The 23,492-nt window shown below is 40.0% G+C and overlaps 1 protein-coding gene across 1 annotated transcript in view; it reads right to left on the bottom strand.

Annotated features, from left to right (window-relative positions):
* Positions 1-22,470, bottom strand: part of PKP2 (plakophilin 2) — an 80,304-nt gene extending 57,834 nt beyond the window's left edge. Inside the window, exons 1-3 of the mRNA XM_070756356.1 lie at positions 22,028-22,470; positions 5,985-6,097; positions 2,614-3,269 (exon numbers count right to left, since the gene is read on the bottom strand). Coding sequence (XP_070612457.1) covers positions 2,614-3,269; positions 5,985-6,097; positions 22,028-22,229 — 971 coding nt within the window. The 5' untranslated portion in view covers positions 22,230-22,470. The remainder of the gene's footprint in view (positions 1-2,613; positions 3,270-5,984; positions 6,098-22,027) is intronic.
* Positions 22,471-23,492: the final 1,022 nt, after the last annotated feature.

The raw sequence follows: 23,492 nt of genomic DNA, 5'->3' as shown, positions 1-23,492 counted from the left end.
TAAATATATGACATAACACATGGAGGTAGCACTACCAGGAACATACTGAGAAGAGGGATTTCCTCTTTCTTAAAAGAAAATGACTCTTTTTCTGTTAAAAGTAACTTTATAATAATAAATAAAGTATATTGGCAAAAGTATTATTTGATAAAAAATATATTTTTTATCTATTTGATTGGTAGTATTTAGGCATTGCAGCCCTGATAATTATGCCTCGGTTGCTTTATCACTCCCTATTTAGAACTGCCAAGAATAACTTTTAAAGAAAAGTAAAAGTTATTTCAAGAAACATTTTTAAGGTGTACCCATCTTTTTTCTATGTGTCTCAAATTTGTCTGCTGTTTCTATCTGGATTGAGATACCTGGCTTCTAGCCTGGGTCAGCAAACACTGATATCACCTAGAAGATTCAGCTGTTACCGTCAATTCATTTGTTGCCATAGCTGGAACTAGCTCTCTCCATAAACTTGTTCTGACCTGATATTACATGAATAACCCCCTTCTATCTGCTTGACACTGTATACTGTACCTTAACAGATCCAAACTTAATTCCAGGAAATAGAAAGACAATCACTAAGAACCAGCAGAATGCAGCAGGAATTCCAAAAGCAAGTGAACTGATAATTAGTGATTAATCATGAATTAAAATAAAGTTTAACATTCTGCCTTTGGAAAATGAACCAACTCTAACAACACATATTTATCAGAATTCTGTCCGATTTAGTTCAATGGGACTCATTACAAAGAATATTAGCTGATTTCTTATAGTATACTAAACTAAAATTTCTGCCAGCCATTCTTTGTTGAATAAGCTACAAACTCATTAATAAAAAATGTCCAAAATCAATCTCTTTGCATTATTCAATTACCAAAAATCAGAAAAGAAAGTGGTGGCAGAGTGGTTAGAATGCAGTATTGAAGGCTAATTCTGCTGGCTGTCGGAGTTGGATTCTGACCGTCTGAAGATTGATTCAGCCTTCCATCCTTCCAAGGTTGTAAAATGAAGACCCAGATTATTTGGGGAAATATGCTGACTCTGTAAACCACCTAGAGAGGCTTGAAAACCACTGCAAAGTGGTATATAAGCCTAACTGCTATTGTTATTGTAGAAAAGTAGACTCCTATACTATGCACTTCAAGAGTGAAGATGAATGAAAGCAGAAGCAAGGACTGTGAGCATAATATTGTTGTCCAGCAGGGTATAAAATGTATCATATGCCAGATAGGTGAAGAACATCTGTGGTCCTCCAGATGTTCCTAAACTACATTTCCTAGAATCCGTCACTACTGGTCATGGGAACTGAGCTTCTTGGAATTGCAGTTCATAATTCTAACTAATGTACTGTTCAACATTTGGAAGACTAAAGGATCTTTATGTTTTATATACTGCCTTGATGTGAACTGAAAGTGCACTACTACCAGGTGAATAGTCTTGGGCAGGGGAGTCAAGCTCAAAGCTCATGTCCCAGATCTGGCTCAGAGTGCTTAGATCTGGCCCACCCCGAAAACAGTGAAGGATTGGTCTGTGGTGCCTCTGCTAGCAAAAACAGAGCTCTGAACGGCTGCATGCGACCCTCCTGACTCAGTTTTTGGCTGTGATTACTTCCTGCAATCCTCTGCCAGTGAAAACAGAGCTTTGGCACCCCGGAGGGCACACGTAATACTGAATTGGCCATGCCCAACCTGGATACGCCCTCCAGCCCCTCCCCCCAAATCAAACGCAACCCTAATGCAGCCCTCAATGAAATAGAGTTTGGCACCCCTGGTCTTGGCCATTGCCAATAGTGGTGCATCTTCAAAGACCTGATACTATGTAGCTTCTGCTTTGGCAATATCACACTACTCACCAGAGCTTACAAAACTTTCGCCAGACCCATCCTCAAATACAGCTCACCTGTCTGGAACCCACACCGAATTTCAGACATCAACACCCTAGAAAAGGTCCAATGATACTTCACCAGAAGAGCCCTTCACTCCACCACTCCAAACAGAATACCCTACGAAACTAGACTTATAACCCTGGGTCTAGAAAGCTTAGAACTACGATGCCTTAAACATGATCTAAGTATTGCCCACAAGATCATATGCTGCAACATCCTGCCTGTCAACAACTTCTTCAGCTTCAACCGCAATAACACAAGAGCACGCAACAGGTTCAAACTTAATATCAACCGCTCCAAACTTGACTGTAAAAAATATGACTTTAGCAATCGAGTTGTTGAAGCGTGGAACTCATTACCAGACTCCATGGTGTCAACCCCCAACATTTTTCCCTTAGACTTTCCACGGTTGACTTCTCCAGATTCCTTAGAGATCAGTAAGGGGCGAGCATAAGTGCACTAGTGTGCCTTCCGTCCCCTGTCCAATTGTCTCTCCTATATTTTATATATCTTTTCTCCCATCCATATATCCTTCCTCTACTCTTCATTGATATATTCTATTCTCATATCTCTTCTTCTATCCCTTCCCTGATATTTACAACTGCACATTTTTATTCTCCTTAACTTTCAATTTGTATTGGACTAACTAACTAACTAACTAACTAACTAACTAACTAACTAACTAACTAACTAACTAACTAAAATAAAATAAAATAAAATAAAACAAAACATACCCTATTTGAGATCTGCTGGCATACAACCTCTCTTGCTCAACGATGCCATTTGCTCCAGCAGCGGCCATAGCCGCAGTCATTGTCACCCTCTTCCCGCCTGTCTCCGTGAATGAAGTTGGCAGGGAGTTTTCCATTGTGTTGTGGTTTCTGACGGTATTCTGCTGCCAGCTCGAATGCCTGTTCTGGGTTGCAAATTGGGAGTGCAAAGAAGACCTGGCTTGGCCCATCGCAGCCCCAGAAGTGAGATAATTCTCCTTCTCCAAAAGATTGCTCATACTCCGGCTATTCCTCACACGCTGGTACGGTGGCACTCCCGGGTTGAAAGGCATGCTGTCCACCACCGTCTCATTGGTCGGCCCAACGTAGACCAGCCTGGGCCCTCTGCTTGACGCACTGCGGCTTGTGTAGCCGAGGATTTCAGAACGAGCATATCTTGGCGGCAAGGCACAGGTTCGCTTGCTCTCATTCTGCCGAACTGTTAAAGCCCTGTTATAGCGCACGTCAGGGTGGAAGAGGAATGGCTTCTCGGGGCTGCTCTCAGGAGAAACCTCCAATCTCTTCAAAGGCTGTCTGTGGAACCTCTCTTCCATTGCCCTGTAGCTATAAGGGAGGCTGCGAGGACCCCAGCCGTTTTCATAGCTACTTTGGGAGCCGATCTGTTAAAGCAAACAAAGTAAAACTAAACAAAAACAGGAAAAGCACAATCAATAAGAAGTGTCTCATGAAGGAGTAACAAACAGGAGGTGGAATATTTTGGGAAGCTTGTCTTTTTTGTCTCAATCTGTGGAAAATATTCATGCCCTCATCACCTCGAGGTTCGACTACTGCAATGCTCTCTTCATGGGGCTACCTCTGAAAAGTGTTCAGAAACTTCAGATCGTGCAGAATGCGGCCGCGAGAGCAGTCATGGGATTTCCCAGATATGTCCATGTCTCATCAACACTCTGCGGCTTGCACTGGCTGCCGATCAGTTTCCGGTCACAATTCAAAGTGTTGGTAATGACCTATAAAGCCCTACATGGCATCAAACCAGAGTACCTACGAGACCGCCTTCTGCCGCACGAATCCCAGTGGCTGATTAGGTCCCACAGAGTTGGCCTTCTCTGGGTCCCATCTAGAAAACAATGCCGTCTGGCGGGACCCAGGGGAAGAGCCTTCTCTGTAGTGGTCCCGGCCCTCTGGAATCAACTTCCCACGGAGATTCAAACTGCCCCTATCCTACTTGCTTTTCACAAAATGTTGAAGACTCACCTCTGCCGCCTAAAATAATAAAAGAGTCTCCAATTTGTTATCTCCATGTTCTAGTCACATGGAACAGAAAGATCAGTAGCCTCAGTTCTCTCTTTATTTCTCTCTCTCTCTTTCTTGCTGGAAAAATTGATTCCTACATTGTCACAACAACACAAAGTCCAGGCTTAAAATTGGGAATTCTTAGGGATTCTTTTATTCACATGATTCTTGGCTAATATTTCCAGCTTAATTCTAGTGTTGATATTTCACTGATCTCAAGTACTCACTTGAAAAACCCCTTTTAAGGCGCTCTACATTGTTTGAAATTTATTGTTTGAGAGATAATGTCTATCTCAAAGATTTACATCCGGTGGTTGAAAGGGAAACCAAAATCCACCATTCCTCTGAATATACAAGTACAGGACTGCAATGTTCATTGACCATCCTATCTGTGATTCCCCCCTTTCTTGCATTCAGCTCTCATCATTTTATGCAGTGTTTCTTTCTGGAATGTGATTACATGTGAGAATCATGCCTACAAGGTTACATTACTAATTTCTACAAGCAGTCACCCAATTTTCAAGGTTATTTCAGTTTGCTGTTTCCTCATAGGTTTATATTGCATTCCTATTCTTTCCTTCCCAGTGTAACCTAATTGTTGTAACCTTGCATGAAACATAGATGAAATAGTGTTTAATTCTACATGAGGAATTAGGCAGGTGCAAAGTAGATTATGGATAGGGGAGAAATGACAAGGCAAAGCAAGCAATTACACAAATGCAGACATTGTAATTAAAGCTGGGGCATACAATTTAATCCTTGCAATCCTTGAGTCTACAGGATCCATGTTATGCCCGGAAAATATAATAACAAAGATTAAATTCTTTTTGGCTTATGTGCAATCAGAAGCCCCAGAGTCTGATATGAGGATTAAATTCCTTCCTAGTCAGAAGACTGTAAGGGGAAGCAGTTTTTCCTCTTTAAAATGTCTTTGTTTTGATTCTACCTTGGTTTGACTATATAGCTAAGATAGTAATTCATTTGTAAAATTTGAAATGATTATGCTTATAAAATAAGATTTCTTTCTGTCCTTTAATCAAAGCACGTACAATTTTCGGTAATGAAAAAATGCAATCAATTTTTGCAAGCAAAGTGGGCAATTAACAATGCAGTCCTAAATGTGTTTATTCAGAAGTCAAGTATGCCTTAACATTAAATAAGTGCATATAATATTGCAACCAAATTTCTTCAATGTACAAATAAATCCTCGACTTACACCCATAAGTGAGTCCACAATTTCAGTCAAGAGTTGTGACGGTCATACGGTGGATCACCGTATGATTAGACCTAATTTTACAATGTTTTTGTAGTGGTTGTTTGGCAAACCCATTGTTTGCTATAAGGCATTGTTGCTGGAATTTGGAAGTAAATGCTGGTTTCAGGAAAAACCATTATAAATCATGGGGTGCTACAAACAGGTCTAAATATGGTCACATGGGAGGAGGGGTGGACATCAAAACTTCAAATCCAAGAATAAATAGCTCTTTTGGGGTCTGTTGTAACTTTAAATGTCTGCTAAGCAACCAATTGAATGTTGGGAATTACTATGAATTCATGTCTTCCTATTCCAATTTAGAAACCATTGAACTGGAGATATTTCTCCCAACCATGGAGATCTCCTCTTTTAAAACCTATGACTTTCCCCATGTTGCAATAAAACTTCAAAATAGTTTCCTCTGATATCAAAGGGAGGCTAATTTATTATTTTTTTGAGCAAAGATAAGAGTTCTTTTGTGTTGCCAAGCCTAGAGGGAGAAAGGGGCTAAGAGAGAAGGAATGGAAAGAAGATTGGATGAGGTTTAGGAAAACCCCCCACATATTTTTATTTTACTAGCTGAAGAATTTTGGGAGTTGAAGTCAACACCTCTCACAAATGCTAAGTTTAAAACAGAGAGATGTTAATATATAAGTTTATCAAGTCTAGTTGCTAAACTTATAATAATGGAGAAAATATCTTTGCACTTTAAATGCAAAACCATAGAAAATCCCAGTAGGTATTCTCGCTAATAACAAGCTGTCATTCAAGCTGCCAAATAAGACTTAATCTGCATTCATATAAACCTCCATGTGTTACTTCTTACCTGATGAGACTGATAATATGAAGTTCCATAAGATGATCTTGAAGCAAAGTCTGTTTCCATTCCATCTAATTTATATACATACTCTGGAACACTGCTAGCCCGATGCAAACCTCCTGTAGAAAAATGCAGGGAAAATAAGCTTTCAGTAAATCGCATAATATGGGTGGTCCTTGACTTACAACAGCTCATTTAGTGATGGTTCGAAACTACAACCTCGCTGAAAATACAGTGGTACCTCTACTTAAGAACTTTAAATAATCAAGAAGAATCTGATTATTATAGAATATGGGAAAGGATTTATGTATGGCTTAATAAAAAGAATACAAAATGATTGGAATATAAAGTAATAAGTATATGACTTGATTTTTCTAAGAAAAGTTTAAATATATGAAAAAAAATTCTTTTCTACTCTCCATATTGATCTTACAAATTTTAGTGTTTTTCTTTTCTGTATTAGAAAGACTTCAATTTTGAGTGGGGCAACTGTAGCCCCTAAGTATGTTCAATGTATGTTTGTCTTGTCTGTCTTCTATGAAAAATCAATAAAAATTATTATTATTTTTTAAAAAATAACTTTTCTAGATGAGAACCGGGTGTTCAAGATTTTTTTGCCTCTTCTTAAGAACCATTTTTTACTCTGTAGCCACTCCGAGTCTACAGAGAGGGGCGGCAAACAAATCTAATAAATTATTATTATTATTATTATTATTATTATTATTATTATTATTATTACTTAAGAACCCGAGCCCGGAAAAATTTCCCAGGAAATTTGAGGGAGGTACAAAGATCTGGCCAGTTTCCTGCCATTCTCCCTTTAATCCCAGCCATCTCGGGCTTTTCTGGGCTGCCAGAGGAGCCTTTTGGTGGCGCTTAAGGTGGCTTTGGCAGTCCAGAGCGACCAAAGCATTTTTCTTTCTCTGGGCGCTTGGAGAGGGAATAAACCTCTGCCAACGCCCAGAGAAAAGAAACGCTCCCTCCGCTCTGGGCAGCGACTGTCCTCCTCCTCTTCTTCCTCCTCCTCCTCCCACCCAAATTCCGAGCTTTTATTTCTTCCCTAATGGGTTTGGACGCATTATTTGCTTTTACATTGATCCCTATGGGAAAAATTGCTTCTACTTACAAACTTTTCTACTTAAGAACCTGATCACGGAACGAATTAAGTTCTTAAGTAGAGGTACCACTGTAGTGACTTATGACCAGACAGGGGTTGCAAGTTACTGCCACTTCCGGTGCGATGTGCGTGCAACTTCGGGTTGCCAGCATGCATGTGTGTGCATTCCACAAGATTTCGGTGATATTTTTTTTTTGCTTCTGCACATGCGCAGAACCCAAAAATTGCTGAAATCTTGCACACATGTGCAGTTCCCTGTAAGTTTTTGCTTCATGCACATGCGCAGAAGCAAAATATCGCCTAGAACTGTGCATGCATCTCCATTTTCACTACTGGTGCGCAGTGTGGTACGTACTAGGTAGCAACCTGATGCTGCTTATGACCATTTCCCCCACTTTATGACCATTGCAGCATCCTCATGATTCCCATTCAGATGCTTAACAACTGACCTGTATTTATGACGGTTGCAGAGTTCAGGAGTCATTTCGTGACCTTCCGACAAGCAAAGACAATGGAGAACCCAGATTCACTTAAACATTGGTAAGTGAATCTGGGTTCTCCATTGTCTTTGCTTAGTAAGCATTGGTATTTACTAATTTAACAACAGCGGTGGTTCAGTTAACAAAGTTGTAACATGAGACAAAATTCACTTAACAAATTTTTGGGCTCAATTGTGGTCGTATATTAAGGACTACCTGTAACAGTGGACTTGAAGCTGCTGGATTATATCAACTGGAAAGCCAAACCAGGATTAATGAGAAATAAAAAGAAGAGTAATCCTCAACTTACAACCATTTGTTTAGTGACTATTCAAAGTTTCAACAACTTTTAAAAAAAGGGTGACTTATGACTGCCCCTGATGTTTAAAAGAGTCACAGCATTTCCACACTCACATGATCAAAACTCCAAACTCACACGATCAAAATTTTGGCACTTGGCAACCAGCATGTATTTGTGAGTTGTGGTGTTCTTAGATTGTGTGATTGCCGCACAAATCCCAGCGGCCGATTAGGTCCCACAGAGTGGGCCTTCTCCGGGTCCTGTCGACTAAGCAATGTCGGGGGCCCCAGGGGAAGAGCATTCTCTGTGGCGACCCCGGTCCTCTGGAACCAACTCCCCCCGGAGATCAGAACTGCCCCCACCCTCCTTGCCTTTCGTAAGTTGTTGAAAACTCACCTTTGCCACCAGGCACGGGAAAATTGTAACTACTGCTTTATGTATGGTTTGATTGTGTAGTGTGATTATTTTATTAATAAGGGTTTTTAAATTGTGTTTTTAAATATTGTATTTGTACATTGTTATTACAAATAACATACAAATCTACATACAAAACTAATATATTAAATTAAATTAAATTGCTATTTGTAACCTTCCCAGGCAGCTTCCGACAAGTAAAGTCAATGGGAAAGCCAGATTCACTTTAGGACTGTATGATTCACTTAACATTTAGGGTGATTCGCTTAACAACCATGGCAAGGAAATTCATAAAACAGGTGTGACTCATTTAATAAAAGCTTTGCTTAGCAGTGGAAATTTTTGTGCCAACTATCGTCAAAACTTGCAGACAATTTGTATTAACATGTTTAAAAGAACTTCAACATTTGTAGAAAGCAGGAAAGGAGAGGTAATTAAGAAAATATTGGATTGTCCAGAAATGTATAGATTGACAATGACAATTGAAGATAAGGAAGATTCAGAATATTTTAAAGCTTGGGGGAGATTTTACGATTGGATAGAAAATGAATATATATAGGAGAAATGCAACACCGACTAAATTAATGGAAAATGGAAAGGTAAAGGTGGTAGACCCATGTGACAAAATTAGGCAATTAAGGAGGCAGCATTAAAATAGTAAAGAATATTCCTAGAAAAAATATAACACATGTATATATATATGGAGATATATATATAGAATGCTGGTGAAACCACATTTGGAATACTGTGTTCAGTTCTGGAGACCTCACCTACAAAAAGATATTGACAAAATTGAACGGGTCCAAAGATGGGCTACAAGAATGGTGGAAGGTCTTAAGCATAAAACGTATCAGGAAAGACTTAATGAACTCAATCTGTATAGTCTGGAGGACAGAAGGAAAAGGGGGGACATGATCGAAACATTTAAATATGTCAAAGGGTTAAATAAGGTCCAGGAGGGAAGTGTTTTTAATAGGAAAGTGAACACAAGAACAAGGGGGCACAATCTGAAGTTAGTTGGGGGAAAGATCAGAAGCAACATGAGAAAATATTATTTTACGGAAAGAGTAGTAGATCCTTGGAACAAACTTCCAGCAGACGTGGTAGATAAATCCACAGTAACTGAATTTGAACATGCCTGGGATAAACATATATCCATCCTAAGATAAAATACAGAAAATAGCATAAGGGCAGACTAGATGGACCATGAGGACTTTTTCTGCCGTCAGACTTCTATGTTTCTATGTTTCTATGATATGAATACCGGTGGCATATAAACTGGATAGTTGGATGGATGGATGGATGAGTAGACTGATGATACATAGACAGACAAACCGACACAATTAAATTCTATGTTTGCAGATGCCACAGCGATTCTACTTTCCAAGCTGGTTTGAGGATATACCTTGGGATGTTTGCCTCTTACTGCAGAGAAAATTCTTGCTTATCATGGCAAAACTAAACAAACACAGCAACCCAATTATCACTATCATGCACGATCATCCCTGGAACACTGATTTCATCAGCATTAATCAGGTTAAATCCATTATGGGTTAAGCTAAATATTTGAGCTTGATCTCAGGGAGTCTGAGTGGACATGAAACAATAGCATTTGATTCAGACCAGTAAAAAGTTCATAGGTTTCCCACTTCTAAGATAAATAACACCATCAGACAGAATTCTGCAACATGGTTAAACAGGACATAAGCCATCTCCAAATAAGATGCATCATTATCTTTAAACTGAAAAAACAACAACGTTCCTATAAGAATGTATCTGTCCACTCTTACACTCTTGGTGTAGTCTGGCTGTCTCTTGTATCAATAAACTTTTGCTTATTCTACATTGACTCCAGCTATTGATCCTTCATTACTTTCCCATGCTCTGGAATCTTTCAATTGGAAGCAGAGCAAGCATTCCTTAATCTTTCTCCCCAGTCATCCTGAGACCACCAGCAAACTGTGTAGATTAGAAGGAACATATGGCAGATACACTGTGGGACAGAATTGTAGATTAATGAAACTCTTTACCCGTACCTGGAAAGTGAAGCATTTCTGCAGAAAATGTGAGAGGCAGGGACCAAGTTTTGTCTTGCATTCCTGAAAGAGCGAGTTATTTGAGCTGTCCTATTTCTTTGATTACAATCGGATTTCTGTTCTAATTTATTTTTTAATAAATTCTCTCAGGCTAGGTGTCTCACCCTAAGGTTTACAGCATACCAAATTCAGTTCATTAAACTGGAATACTGATATTTATGTCCGTTGTAATATTCTTGAGTGCGAGTAGCAAGATGCCCAAAATGTACAGCAGAACTGAAATACAAAATTAAGTACTATGGTGATATGATTTCCCTCACTAGATGTTTTAGTTTTAATTTAAACAAGAACATAGGGAAAGTTGAAGGTCATAGAATAAGAGCATTTTTTTACATATATACTGTATTTTTAGACTATAAGACACATGTGTAAGAGTCACCATGATTTGAAGAGGTAAGTAAGAAAAGGTTTTTTGTCTTTCCCAACCCCTGTTCTGCTGGGCTCTCTGGTAGGAGTCTCCCGAAAATTCAAGGATACAAATTTCAGACACACACACATTTGAAAATTCAAAACAATGATCTTTATCACAAAATTCAAAATAAACTGAGCACTCTTTTTGTATTGCAAAGAGCACTCGTCCCAAAACAACCGGGTGGTCTGTACAATTTCCCTTAATCAGTCTTTAAGTACTTAGCTAGCAGCTGTGAAGAAACTTCACACCCCTTCTTCTTCCAAAGTGAAACACCCACACACTTTGCTCTGCGTTGGTTTCAAAGATGTGAAAAATCAACAAACAAAGTCAAGGCACAATTCCTGAAGAACTGCAATCAGATACTCTTCCACAACGGCCAAACCCACACGCTGCTATTTATAGCAGCAGCCCTAATTATTGGAGCCCCACCCAAACACAGGTGGCCTCTCTTATCTCTGGTAATATGTCCTTACTTGGTCTCTTCCACGCATAATTCTGTGCTTGCGTGGGTCCAAGACGTCTTCATCTGAATCAATGGAAGATAATGGAGATTGACTGCCTGGGCTGTGTGCCAAGCCCCCCTCTTCCAAGTCGCTCCCACCTTCTTCTTCGTCCGAGGAAACTAAACTCTGAACTGACTCTGTTGGCAATAACATAGGCCTGTGACATGTTGAATTTTCCCCTGCATCCACCTCCACATTCCCTGGGGCAGGAGCTGGGCCAGAGCCAACCACAACAACCCCCAGAAGCACTCTGCAGGCCTCACAAACCGTCTGAGCACCCTGGGTGGGTTTTTTTTGGAAAAATGGGCCTGTTTTTTTAAAAAAGTAGCATGTGCAGAGGGGTTTTTGCCCCCCAAATGCCACCATTTTTGCAAAAAAAAAAAAAAAAAGAGGGCCATTTTTCACCCCAAAATGGGATATGGGGGCAGGGCTTTGGGAGGTCAAAAATGGCTGTACTGTATTCAGAGCGTTATTTTCATTTTCATGTTTTAAAAAGTTTTAATTTGGGTGGCATGGTGCCCACCAGCATTATGTCCTGATCTACCACCTAAATCCATGCTGTCTTATCATTTAGTTCTGGGCATAACAACATTTGCCTCTGGTAAGTCTCCAGTGATGCCTTTCTGTGTCTTAATGTCATACAAAGGTTTGTAAGAACTTTTGCACATAAACAGTATTTAAAGTTTCAAGGACTGTTTGAGATACAACTGTTCCCTTCCTTTCCTTACATCCCATTGCAGTGAGCATTATGCTGATAAACAGTGGACATCCACTGTTGGCAAAACCGCCCAAATTCCTTTTCACAAATGTTATACAACCTCCCGATCCGGTTACCCCAATTAATAAAGGTGGTCAGTGATAAAGACTGAGTAAGCCTGCAACAACAGGGAAAATATTAATTTCCCTGTTGCAAGGACCCATTAATTATTCTTAAAAGAATTTGAATCTCTTTGCAAGAGCACAAACCATATCATTTGGGTGAAAGAGAACAGAGTGAATCTAGATGGAAACTCCCTTATGGGGAAAAAAAAAAGAGCTAAAGGGAGCTGCATATTAATTACTCAAATAAGTCTTCATAGGAAATACTAAAAACAAAACAATAAAGATGCTTTATCTGCATTGTTTCAAGGTTCAGCTGTCAAGGGAAACAGAGGCAGACTCTTGCCACAGAGGTCTCATTCATCCTTCATTCCATATACTTCCATCTCTGCATAAAAACTACCCTGATCTAATTTAAACATAAGCGGATGTGTTTGCCTACAAATACACCAAGGCTTTGCCTGTCTGGATACAGTTTAGCAATTCATTTACAAATTAGTAGATAGCTTCTCAAGGGTTTACATCTGATTTAATCATTGGGTTACCCCGAACTCAGCATTTAGCATCTGGTAAGTGGGATTTTGGATAACTTCCTTTGCATAAAACTTGGACAATTTTTACATATCAATAGTATCTCCTGAATACTTTTGGCATACTGAAGCGCTGTAATTTGTTATAGCAAACTCTCTCTCACACATACAGATATTAGTATAGCATATTAGAAATCATTTTTTGGGGGGGGAGGGGGGAGACTAATATATGCCTCATCAAATGAAGCAGCTTCCACTCCGTGAGAGCTTATGTCACCATAAATCGGTTAGCCTTTAAGGTGCCATAAACCCTTATTTTATTTATTTTCCTCTCCCTCAGAGGAAAAGCAATTATTTAGAACAAAGGCAAAGTACAGAGATGAGATTTCAAAGTAAAAAGGAAGGGATCTTATCAGTTTAAAGCCAGACGCCTTGTCTTCAGAGTTAGAAAACCAGCAGTCTATCATTGGGATCCTCACAAAATGGTTAGTTTACAATAAATATCCCGCCAACAAGAAGCAGCACATGGTGAAATCAAGTACTCTATATAAGGATTTGATGTTGCGATTTGGCATTACGTTCCAATTTCAGGAGCCCAACTCTATCCAGGTTTCAAATTCTGCTCATTAAGCTCACAACCCCCCCCCCCCAGATCCATTATTTTCCAGCTGTTGAAGGTCTTCAATAACATTCTCTCCTTGCTTTCATTTCATTCATTCTTCTTAGACCACGTATTTGAGATCAAGAAATTAAGTTCTTTGACCCATAATTCTATAAACAACAAAACACATTTTTAAACTATGCAGGGCCATTTTACCACACTTGTTTATTCAGTTTGACAGATTTGTTGTCAAAAGATATTGTTTATTGATAATTGAAGCCTGGTTGATCCATAAAGATTCCAGTGTTCCAAGAAAAATAAGGCAACATTTTATATATCTACAGTTTACTTAACCTACTAAAATATATTTAAAACACTTCCCTTAAAAATGTAATTTCCAACAGAGAGTTATTGGAAGAGAAAAAAATTATGTGCCAAGGAAAACAGGGCAACATCCAAAATAATTGATGTAATTAATTTCTTAGTTGCATAATCCCCATGGAATTATATGCCCTATCTGCGCAAGTAAATTTGAAATTAATTGTTCATACAAAACAGAAAGCTTTTGTTCTGTATATAGAAAAGGAACAATATCCGATATGTAGCCTAGTGTCACACTTTTAGCACTGAAGAACTTCTGCATGAAAAGAACTGAAGAATGATGCAGAATTATTTTTTTCCTGTGTATGAAAATCCATTGCTATATAAAGAAATCCCTGAAACAGACTCCTATCTACAGATCATCACTTTTGAGGATTGCAGGTCTTATGTTGTGGTCTAACTTCTTTTAACTTCAAACCGGTGCATGTGCAATAAAGCCTACTTTAATGTATAATTATGCAGTTCCTGTACTGAGGAACTTCAATCGCATTACAGTTCTTTAAACATTTACTCTAGCATTTACAGGAATTACTGTATGGATATTATAGTCTCCAGAAAGCAGCCTCTCAACAATGCAAAGTGATCTGAAATTATAAGGTAGAAAAAGCGACAAGGAAACAAAAAGCTGTTGCCACTAAACATAAATTGCAAATGTTTCACAGTGTTCTTAGGCTTTCTCAGTTACAGGTATACAGTGATCCCTCGAGTTTCGCGATCTCGATCTTCGCGAAACGCTATATCGCGATTTTTAAAAATATATTAATTTTTTAAAAAACCACTTCCGGGTTTGGCTTCGGGAGTCAGCTGGGAAGCGGCGCGGCTGTTTTAAAGGGTCGCAGCCGGCCTGAGGGGCTTCCCAGCACCCCCCCGAATCCCCAACCTGGGTCTTCCCGGCCGCCCACACAAAGGGGAAACCCCGGCTCCTCGCTGATGCCCGCCGCTCGCCCGCCCGCCAGCAAGAGGGGGAAGACCCAGGAAAGGTTCCTTCGGTCGCCCAGCAGCTGATCTGCTCGGTAGCGCAGCAGCAATGAGGAGCCGAATTGGGGTTTCCCCTTTGCGTGGGCGGCGGGGAACGCAAACTCCACCATCTATGTATGCGCGGCCATAGAAAAAAGGGCGTGCATGCGCAGATGGTGTTTTTACTTCCGCAACCCTACATCGCGAAAAATCGATTATCGCGAGGGGTCTTGGAACGGAACCCTCGCGATAATAGAGGGATCACTGTATTCTAATGAGAGAGTTATACTACGAGGGTCGCCCAGAAAGTAATGCACCACTTTTTTTTTCTCAGCCTACAGTAATGAGAAACTTTAGATATACATTATTTGATTTGTCAGGAGTGCGTGTGTAAATTTTGTGTTTCTTCAGACAGATAGCGTAGCTGCAGCAGTGTTTCAAAGTGGCATCTATAAGTGATGTACGTTACAAGCAACGTGTTGTCATTTAATTTCTCACTGCAGAGAAAGAAACTGTTGGGAACATTCACAAACATTTGTGCACAGTTTATGGAGAATCTGCAGTCGACAGAAGTACAGTTACAGAGGGTGAGGCCATTGAGGATGACAAAGAGGTGATTCGCATTGTGCAGAAATGGCTTTATGACCAGAACAAGGAGTGGTACTGACAGGGCATACACGCCCTTGTGTCTCGCAGGAGGAAGGCCATAGAACAAGATGGAGATTACATGGAAAAATAGGGTGTGTAGAATAGACATCATTCTTTCTTGTGTGTAAATTTCATTATGTTCAATAAATAACTGTTGAAGAAAAAAATGTGGTGCATTACTTTCTGAATGAATGAATGAATGAATGTTGTATTTGGGTTTTTTTACCGGTTTATATTTATTATTTACAGTATTGTGTTATTCATTACTATATTTTGCTCTGTATTATATTGTCTATGATTGTAGGCTGCCCAGAGTCCTTTAGGAGTTGGGAGGCTTAGAAGTAAATTAAATTAAATTAAATATTTCTACCAGATTTATTTCTGCCTATGGGCCCAAGGCCAATTTTGAATCAAGCTCATTGGCCAGCCTCAGATAAAGACATGTTTTAATCTGTATTAATAGGCAAAAAGAATCACAAAAAATGCCAGTATTGAAATGTCTCAATGCTTTCTAGAGCAGAGGTGTCAAACTTGATCATTGAGGGCCGCATCAAGGTTGTGTTTGACTTTGGGGGCGGGATGGGGTTTGTCATCACTCGTGTAAGGGACACCTGTGGTGGCCTGAGCACTTTGCTAGCGAAAAATGGCTCCCGAGCCTTTTCAGCTGCAACCCTCTTTCAGCAAAAACAGAGTTCAGTTGCTGAGCTCCATTTTCCCTGGCAGAGATTGGTCCTTCGCTGTTTCCAGGGTAGCCCCCGCAAGCCATATTTAAGTACCCCATGGGGCCTGGGCCTTGAATTTGACACCCCTGTTCTAGACAGTACAGAGCTTGGATTATTATTATTATTATTTATTGGATTTGTATGCCGCCCCTCTCCGTAGACTCCGTAGATGATAAAGCTGCACCCTTAATCTTACAGAATTGAGTCTCTCCCTCTCCTTGCAGATTCACCCAAACTTATCATCACTTAATTAATTAAAGTAACCATGTATTTACTTTCCTGCCTCTTTGGTTAAATTTAAAAACAATATATAACAGTGGAAATCGTTGCAGATGCAGAAAAAGTTAATGAGATCATGTGTGTAACCACAGTTAATAAAAATATTTTTTTTAAAGTTGCTACCAACCTGCCTTTCATTGAGGACCTGTCAAAAAGAGGCCTGTGAAAATATTTACTGACTCCTTGCATCCAAGAAGGTATAAAGCATTGCACACCAAAACAACTAGACACAAGAACAGTTTTTCCCCGAATGCCATCACTCTGCTAAACAAATAACTCCCTCAACATTGTCAAACTATTTACTAAGTCTGCACTACTATTAATCTTCTCATCATTTCCATCACCCATCTCATCCCACTAATGACTGTAGAACTGTAACTTTGTTGCTGGTATCCATTCAACTGATCCCAAATATGAGTTGATTGTTTATTTGTACCAGACTACCATTAAGTGTTGTACCTTATGATTCTTGACGAACATATTTTTTCCTTTATGTACACTAAGAGCATATGCACCAAGACAAATTCCTTGTATGTCCAATCACACTTGGCCAATAAAATTATATTCTATTCCCAGTTAATACAGTATATTCTTGAGTCACTTTTATATTAAGCCTGACACTTTTGTACTTACTTCCAGGATCCATTGAATTTATTATTATTATTTATAGTTCTTGCCTTCAGGCAGCTACATGTTCTTTTAAGAAATCCACTGGTGGATAGGTCCTGTGTTTCTTAAACACTCACACTTTCAAATACATTGGGAAATGAGCCAATAGATAATCCTTTTGCTTAAAGCACTTCCACTTACTGTTGCAATAAGAATAAGACAGCTATGCAATTCAAAAGCATAATATTAAATAAGAGGTAAATAAAGGACAGACTACTATAAAAGCTCAGGAGAAAGTTGATAAAAGCTCAGCCTTGTGATTTATTTTCTTTTTTTTAAAAATGCTTTTGTGAACCAAAAGCTGGCTGAAATTTTTAAGGCAATAGACTACTGTCATTTAAGAAATAATGTAAGCTACTACTAATTCAACTGTAAAAGAAGACTTTCCCATACAGTATTTGACTGGTGGTTAGGACAAAGTAAGAGCCTTTAAGAAATCATAGTACTGTATGTATTTTTACAGGAGATTAAGTATCAAACATTAGACCCATTCACTGATGTACATAGTTTTGGATTAACTATAATGTATCGTTCACATCCTAATATTGGATCAACTACTGTCTTAAAAATTAGTTACAAAAATGTCAGCTTTAAATAAATAAAAAAGTTTTAATAGCTCAACTTTCCTCTGAGAATTTCTGATCATAATCATAAATTCTACTTTGTTCTATCTTTGGAACAAACACTATAATGTAAGTTAACCTAAGAGATAACTTGGATCACGCATTGTCCTAGGTCAGGTTGTCTTTAACCCTACTTCATTAAATAAATCACCCATTAGAACAATTCAAACAACATCTTGAATCCCAATGATTTAATATGCACTGAAGCTAAATAAAAAGTGTCCCATGATTGGGTATTTAAACTAGAATAAGACTAATCTGACATTCAAATGACTTACAAGCTAACAGCAAGAACCAAGATTTAAGATTTAATTGGATTTGTATGCCACCCTTCTCCGGGGATTTGGGGGGCTCACAGCATATACAAAAACCAGAAAACAATAATAAACAATCCAATTAATAGTACATTTAAAACAATTCTATAAAAAATTCTAATATTAAAAAAAGCTATCAGAACCATGCATTCGACAATCATACTAGAAACATTCATTAGTCAGGGCAGGAGATCTAAAAAACCCAGGCCTGACGGCAAAGATGAGTTTTTAAACTTTTTTGGAAGGCAAGGAGGGTGGGGGCAGTCCTGATCTCCGGGGGGGGGAGTTGATTCCAGAGGGCCGGGCCCCCCACAGAGAAGGCTCTTCCCCTAGGTCCCGCAAGCCGGCATTGTTTGGTCGACGGGACCCTAAGGAGATCAACTCTGTGTGACCTCACCGGACGCTGGGATTCATGCGGCAGAAGGTGGTCTTGGAGATAGTCTGGTCCTATACCATGTAGGAAAGAAACTTCTATGAAGAAACTATGCTAAGAAAGAAACTTCAGTAAAAAACCATAATAATCCAAGTCCAGTTTGAAAAATAGTAAAAGCAGAGGTTCACTTGCTTTGCAATATTGCAAAGAGAAGGGCACTCTTCCTACAATTAATCTATATCAATCAATCAACATTGCTTTATTTTGGCCAGTGACTATATCATATACACGTGCAAAATGGCATATATTTGCATAAAATAACCCCTAAAGTCTCAAAACAAATTTATCTCAACTTCACAATTAAAAGAATTCGGGAACCTGTCTTGTGTCATCTAAATCTATATAAGCCTCTACACACATTTTGGCTACCCTTTTAGCACTTTCTGACCTGAAACAAGAAAAGAAACAATTGTGATGTTTCATAGCAAACTTGGAGGCTGATAGCTTATTTACTAGAGGTGGGAAACTATTATCCCTATATAACCTGTGGACTTCAATTCCCAGAATTCCTGAGCCAGCATCCCAGGAATTCTAGGAGTTGAAGTCCATAGGTCATAAAGAGGTCATAGCAGTCTACCTCTTCTATATACTATGCAGAACTCTTACAATTACCTATGTTGTAAAGAGATAAAACAAAGAGAGGTAGATTATTTTATAGTTGGTACCTTCAGGGCAAGGAGTGTATCTAAGATTGACTGGAGACAGTATCCAAGATTGACTAGTGACAGGCATTAGTCATAAACTTGTCACCCTAGGGGAACATTCAGTCTTTACATTTAGAGAAACAGCTAATAGAGACAAGCTTCCATTCTTGAATGAAAAGCCAGAGCTTCAAATAGTTTTTTGGGGGGGAAAGTCTCCAAACATTTCAGTCAGGAGTGATAAGTATATTCCTTACTCGATTGTTGACAAATCATGCTTTATGCAATTCTATACCGTACATTGTTTTTAGCGGGTTATGAAAATAGCAAGCTCCGATTTCTTCACTAAATACATACCAAGTAACAAAATAATATTTGCCAAGGGATAATATGGAGGCTGAAACAACAGCTCCAAATGAATGTACCCTCAAAGGCCTCCGTGTCTTCGGAGAGGGGCGGCATACAAATCTAATACATTCAATTCAATTCAAATTCACTTTTATATATTTCAAACACCTATCACTTGACTAATACTAAATACTACACCAAGGGTCTCCAAACTTGGTGACTTTAAGACTTGTGGACTTCAACTCCCAGAATTCCTGAGCTAGTATGATTGGCTCAGGAATCCTGGGAGTTGAAGTCCACAAGTCAAAGAAGAGGCAACTTTGGCTACCCCTGTACTACACACTTAATACTGAAACATCAAGGCAGTTTGGAGGAATCTGATGACATAGTTGATTAGTATGGTCTCTTTTTGAGTAGTTGGGTGGGTGATGTGGGGGGAAATTAAAGCACCTTTTGCACATCATATACAGCCATGGACCAACAAAAATCAAGATGGTGTTCACAACTTGCACAACTGAAGGCCCAGCTGAGGATGGGAGACAGAACACAAGTCACCACAAACTTGGGTGGTGATAAACACCACTTTATTGAATGGTATTAATAGGATTATACTGTTCCAGTCTTTTTCAAATTACTATCAAAGAACTTATGACCTTTTTCATTCTTATGACCATTGCAGCATCCTTGTGATCCTGTGACCGAAATCCAGATACTGTACTTGGCAACTGGTATCTGGGAATCCTGTTGTGACTTTGAACGGTAACTAAATGAACTGTTGTTAGTTGAGGAATACCCTTAATAATTTTAACTGTTGTTACATTGATCCATATTTCAAAGATTTAGTCATGGGTGAAAGGTGACGCAGCTGTACTATAAATCTGAAAATGGTCCATACTACTATATCTAAAAAGGTTATTTTCAATGAACTAAATAATCCATCTCTAAATTGGGGTGGTTTATATGGACACTGGCTCCTTCCTCAATGTTAATAATAATGGTTTATTAAATTTATATGCATCCCAACTCCCAGTGACTCACTTTTTGGCAAGGTGACTTAGTAATATACTGTATATGAAATTGAAAAAGTCAGAGTTGAAAACGAAGGAGGAACAGGGGGAAGGACCCCCTCACAGGTTGTACTGTTAATAGAGTTAACAAACTGAGAATATTGACCTACTCTAGTGAGACCCAGGTTCAAATTTCTCCACTCAACCAAGAACCTTATTGGCTAACTTGGATCAGACCCTCTCTTCCACAGGCTTATTGAGAAGGGGGATGGGAATAAGATAGTCATCTATGCCAGGCGTCTCCAACCTTGGCAACTTTAAGACTTGTGGGCTTCAACTCTCAGAATTCTGGGATTGAAATCCATAAATCGTAAAGTTGCCAAGGTTGGAGATCCCTTATCTATTTTAAACTTTTGAAGAGACGGTGGGATAGAAATTATGGATTCATCTACTTAGAGAATTGGCTGCTTTAACCACAAACCAGACCAGCATAATGTCCCCACAACATTATGAGACATACTTTATATCTCAAGAAAACAGCTTGCGTTCCCTGGCAATTGACACACACTATATCCTATAGCTTTGTTAACTATTAGTAACACATTTAATAGCCTTGTCCTCCATACACTTCCCTATCTGTCATTTTTCCTGCAATTTTTTTGGCCACATTTTTGTTTTAGAAGTAGCAACTTGAGAAAATATTATTTTACTGAAAGAGTAGTAGATGCTTGGAACAAACTTCCAGCAGACGTGGTTGGTAAATCCACAGGAACTGAATTTAAACATGCCTGAGGTAAACATATATCCATCCTAAGATAAAATACAGGAAATAATATCAGGGCAGACTAGATGGACCATGAGGTCTTTTTCTGCCGTCACTCTTCTATGTTTCTAAGTAGCCTGCCATTGCTGCCTTCCTGGGATAGAGAGAGAGGGGGCCACCCAGCCAGCTTTATAACTAAAAGCAGGATTAGAACTCACACTCTCCTAAATTATACCTTAACAGCTACACCAAGCCGGTACTCAAATACCTTTCTCTAAGCCTGTTTGAAAGCAATGGCCAAGACTTGCTGATGAGCTGTAAAAGTGACCGGCTAAATTGTACAGATTTACAAATGTTGCCGATTGTGCAACTTTTAAAATTCCCTGTAAACAAGAGATTGCATTAAAGGTGCCTTTGCTGATTTTAAAGGTCTCTCTCTAATCCAGTCCAAAGTTAAAAGTTTCAGAAAGTTAAAAGTTTGTTTGCTGCAGGGGGTCAATTCAGGTACTCCGCTGCCTGCCTACACCAAGAACACTCTGCAAAACACTTTTGTTCCTACAAAACTTTCCCTTAAGTTTTTCATCCGTTTTTCCCCCCTGGCTCTTTGCCGGCAGTTTTACAAGGGCCCAATTAAAAAAAAAACCACAAGGAGATTTTTTTAAAAAATTCCCACAATAAAGGAAGAAACGGAGGCGTTGTAAAAATTGTTTCTCGCACCTTAAGGGCGAAGGGAAAGGAGACTCTAGCAGAGGTCTTCAAACTTGGCAACGTTAAGACTTGTGGACTTCAACTCCCAGAATTCTCCAGCCAGTTATGCTTGTGGACTATGCTGGCTGGGGAATTCTGGGAGTTGAAGTCCACAAGTCTTAAAGTTGCCAAGTTTGAGGACCCTTGCTCGAAAGGAAACCCTTCGCTCCGCTGAAAAAGCTGGAGGCGGGGAGGGTGGGGGGAGACCGAGGGAAGCCGCTTCCCTGCCGACCGGAGGCACTCACCGTTGACTAGGGAGCCCCTGCTCTTCCGGGCCAAGGTCTGCTCAATCTGCCGCTGGATGCGGAGCGACTTCTGCGCTTCGGCTCTCTCGCACGACAGCTTCGACGGCAAGGCGAGCGTGGAACTGTCCCGCTCGTCCAGACCTTGCTGGCCCAAGACGGTGCGGATGTAGCCGGACTCGGAACTGGAGACGGGGACTGCCATGGTGGCTGGGCGAGAGAGAGAGACAGAGAGACAGCGGACCTTGACGGGCAGTTGTCGGCCGCGCTCGGCCGGGACGGACTGAACTGGGCTGGGCTGAGGGACCTGCTGAGGGGCTGGGCCGAGTCTCCACCTCCTGGCGGAGGAGCGCGGCGGCGACAGCAACAGCCGGCCCTTCCCTCCCGCCCACCCCGCGGGAATCTACCGGCCGCACCCGCGGGGCAGCCCCGCCTCTCGCGCCTCCTGTTTGGGGCGCGCGTCACCTTTCATCCAGGCGGCTCGCCGAGTCGCCTCAGGCGCTCCGGGAAGCGCGGTGGAAGTCTCATTGCAATCTAGTGGCGGGGCAGGTGGGGAAGCACGTTGCAGAAGGCCGGTGGTTGTTGTTGCTGAGGGAAACATGGGTTAAGTGACTTTTGCCCCATTTTGCCAAATGCTGACTGGGGAATTCTGGGAGTTGAAATCCAACCTTGTTTGGTTGGGAAACACTGTTGTAAACACAGGTAGTCCTCGACTTATGACCACAATGGAGCCCAGAGTTGTTGCTGAGGGAAACATGGTTTAAGTGACTTTTGCCCCATTTTGCCATCTTTTCTTTGCCACCGTTGTTAATGAATCACCGGGGTTGTGAATTTAGTATTGTTTATTAATTAATCTAATTTATTTATTAATCTAAACATAAACTGTTTCAAGTCCTATCCTCAAAACGTCGCTACAGAGCACTGCACACCAAGACAATTAAACACATGAACAGTTTTTCCCCCGAACGCCATCACTCTACTAAACAAATAATTCCCTCAACACTGTCAGACTTTTTACTAAATCTGCACTTCTATTTCTACTAGTTTTTCTCATCATTCCTTTTCCTGCCACTTAGGACTGTATGACTGTAACTTGTTGCTTGTATCCTAAGATTTTTATTAATATTGATTGTTTCTTCATTGCTTATTTGACCCCTATGACAATCATTAAGTGTTGTACCACATGATTCTTGAGAAATGTATCTGTTTCTTTTATGTACGCTGAGAGCATATGCACCAAGACAAATTCCTTGTGTGTCCAATCACACCTGGCCAATAAAATTCTACTCTACTCCACTCCACTCCACTCTACTTTACTCTATATGCTGCCCAACTCCCTAAGGAAATTTGCTTATCAGAAGGGGAATCACATGAAACACCCCCCTCCCAGCAACCATCATTTTATTTATTATTTGTTAATTGGATTTCAATGACGCCCCACTCCGAGGACTTGGGAGTGTTATGTCAC

Source organism: Erythrolamprus reginae, chromosome 6, assembly GCF_031021105.1.
Source record: "Erythrolamprus reginae isolate rEryReg1 chromosome 6, rEryReg1.hap1, whole genome shotgun sequence".
NCBI lineage: Eukaryota > Metazoa > Chordata > Lepidosauria > Squamata > Dipsadidae > Erythrolamprus > Erythrolamprus reginae.
This window is presented reverse-complemented; position numbering and strand designations above follow the sequence as displayed.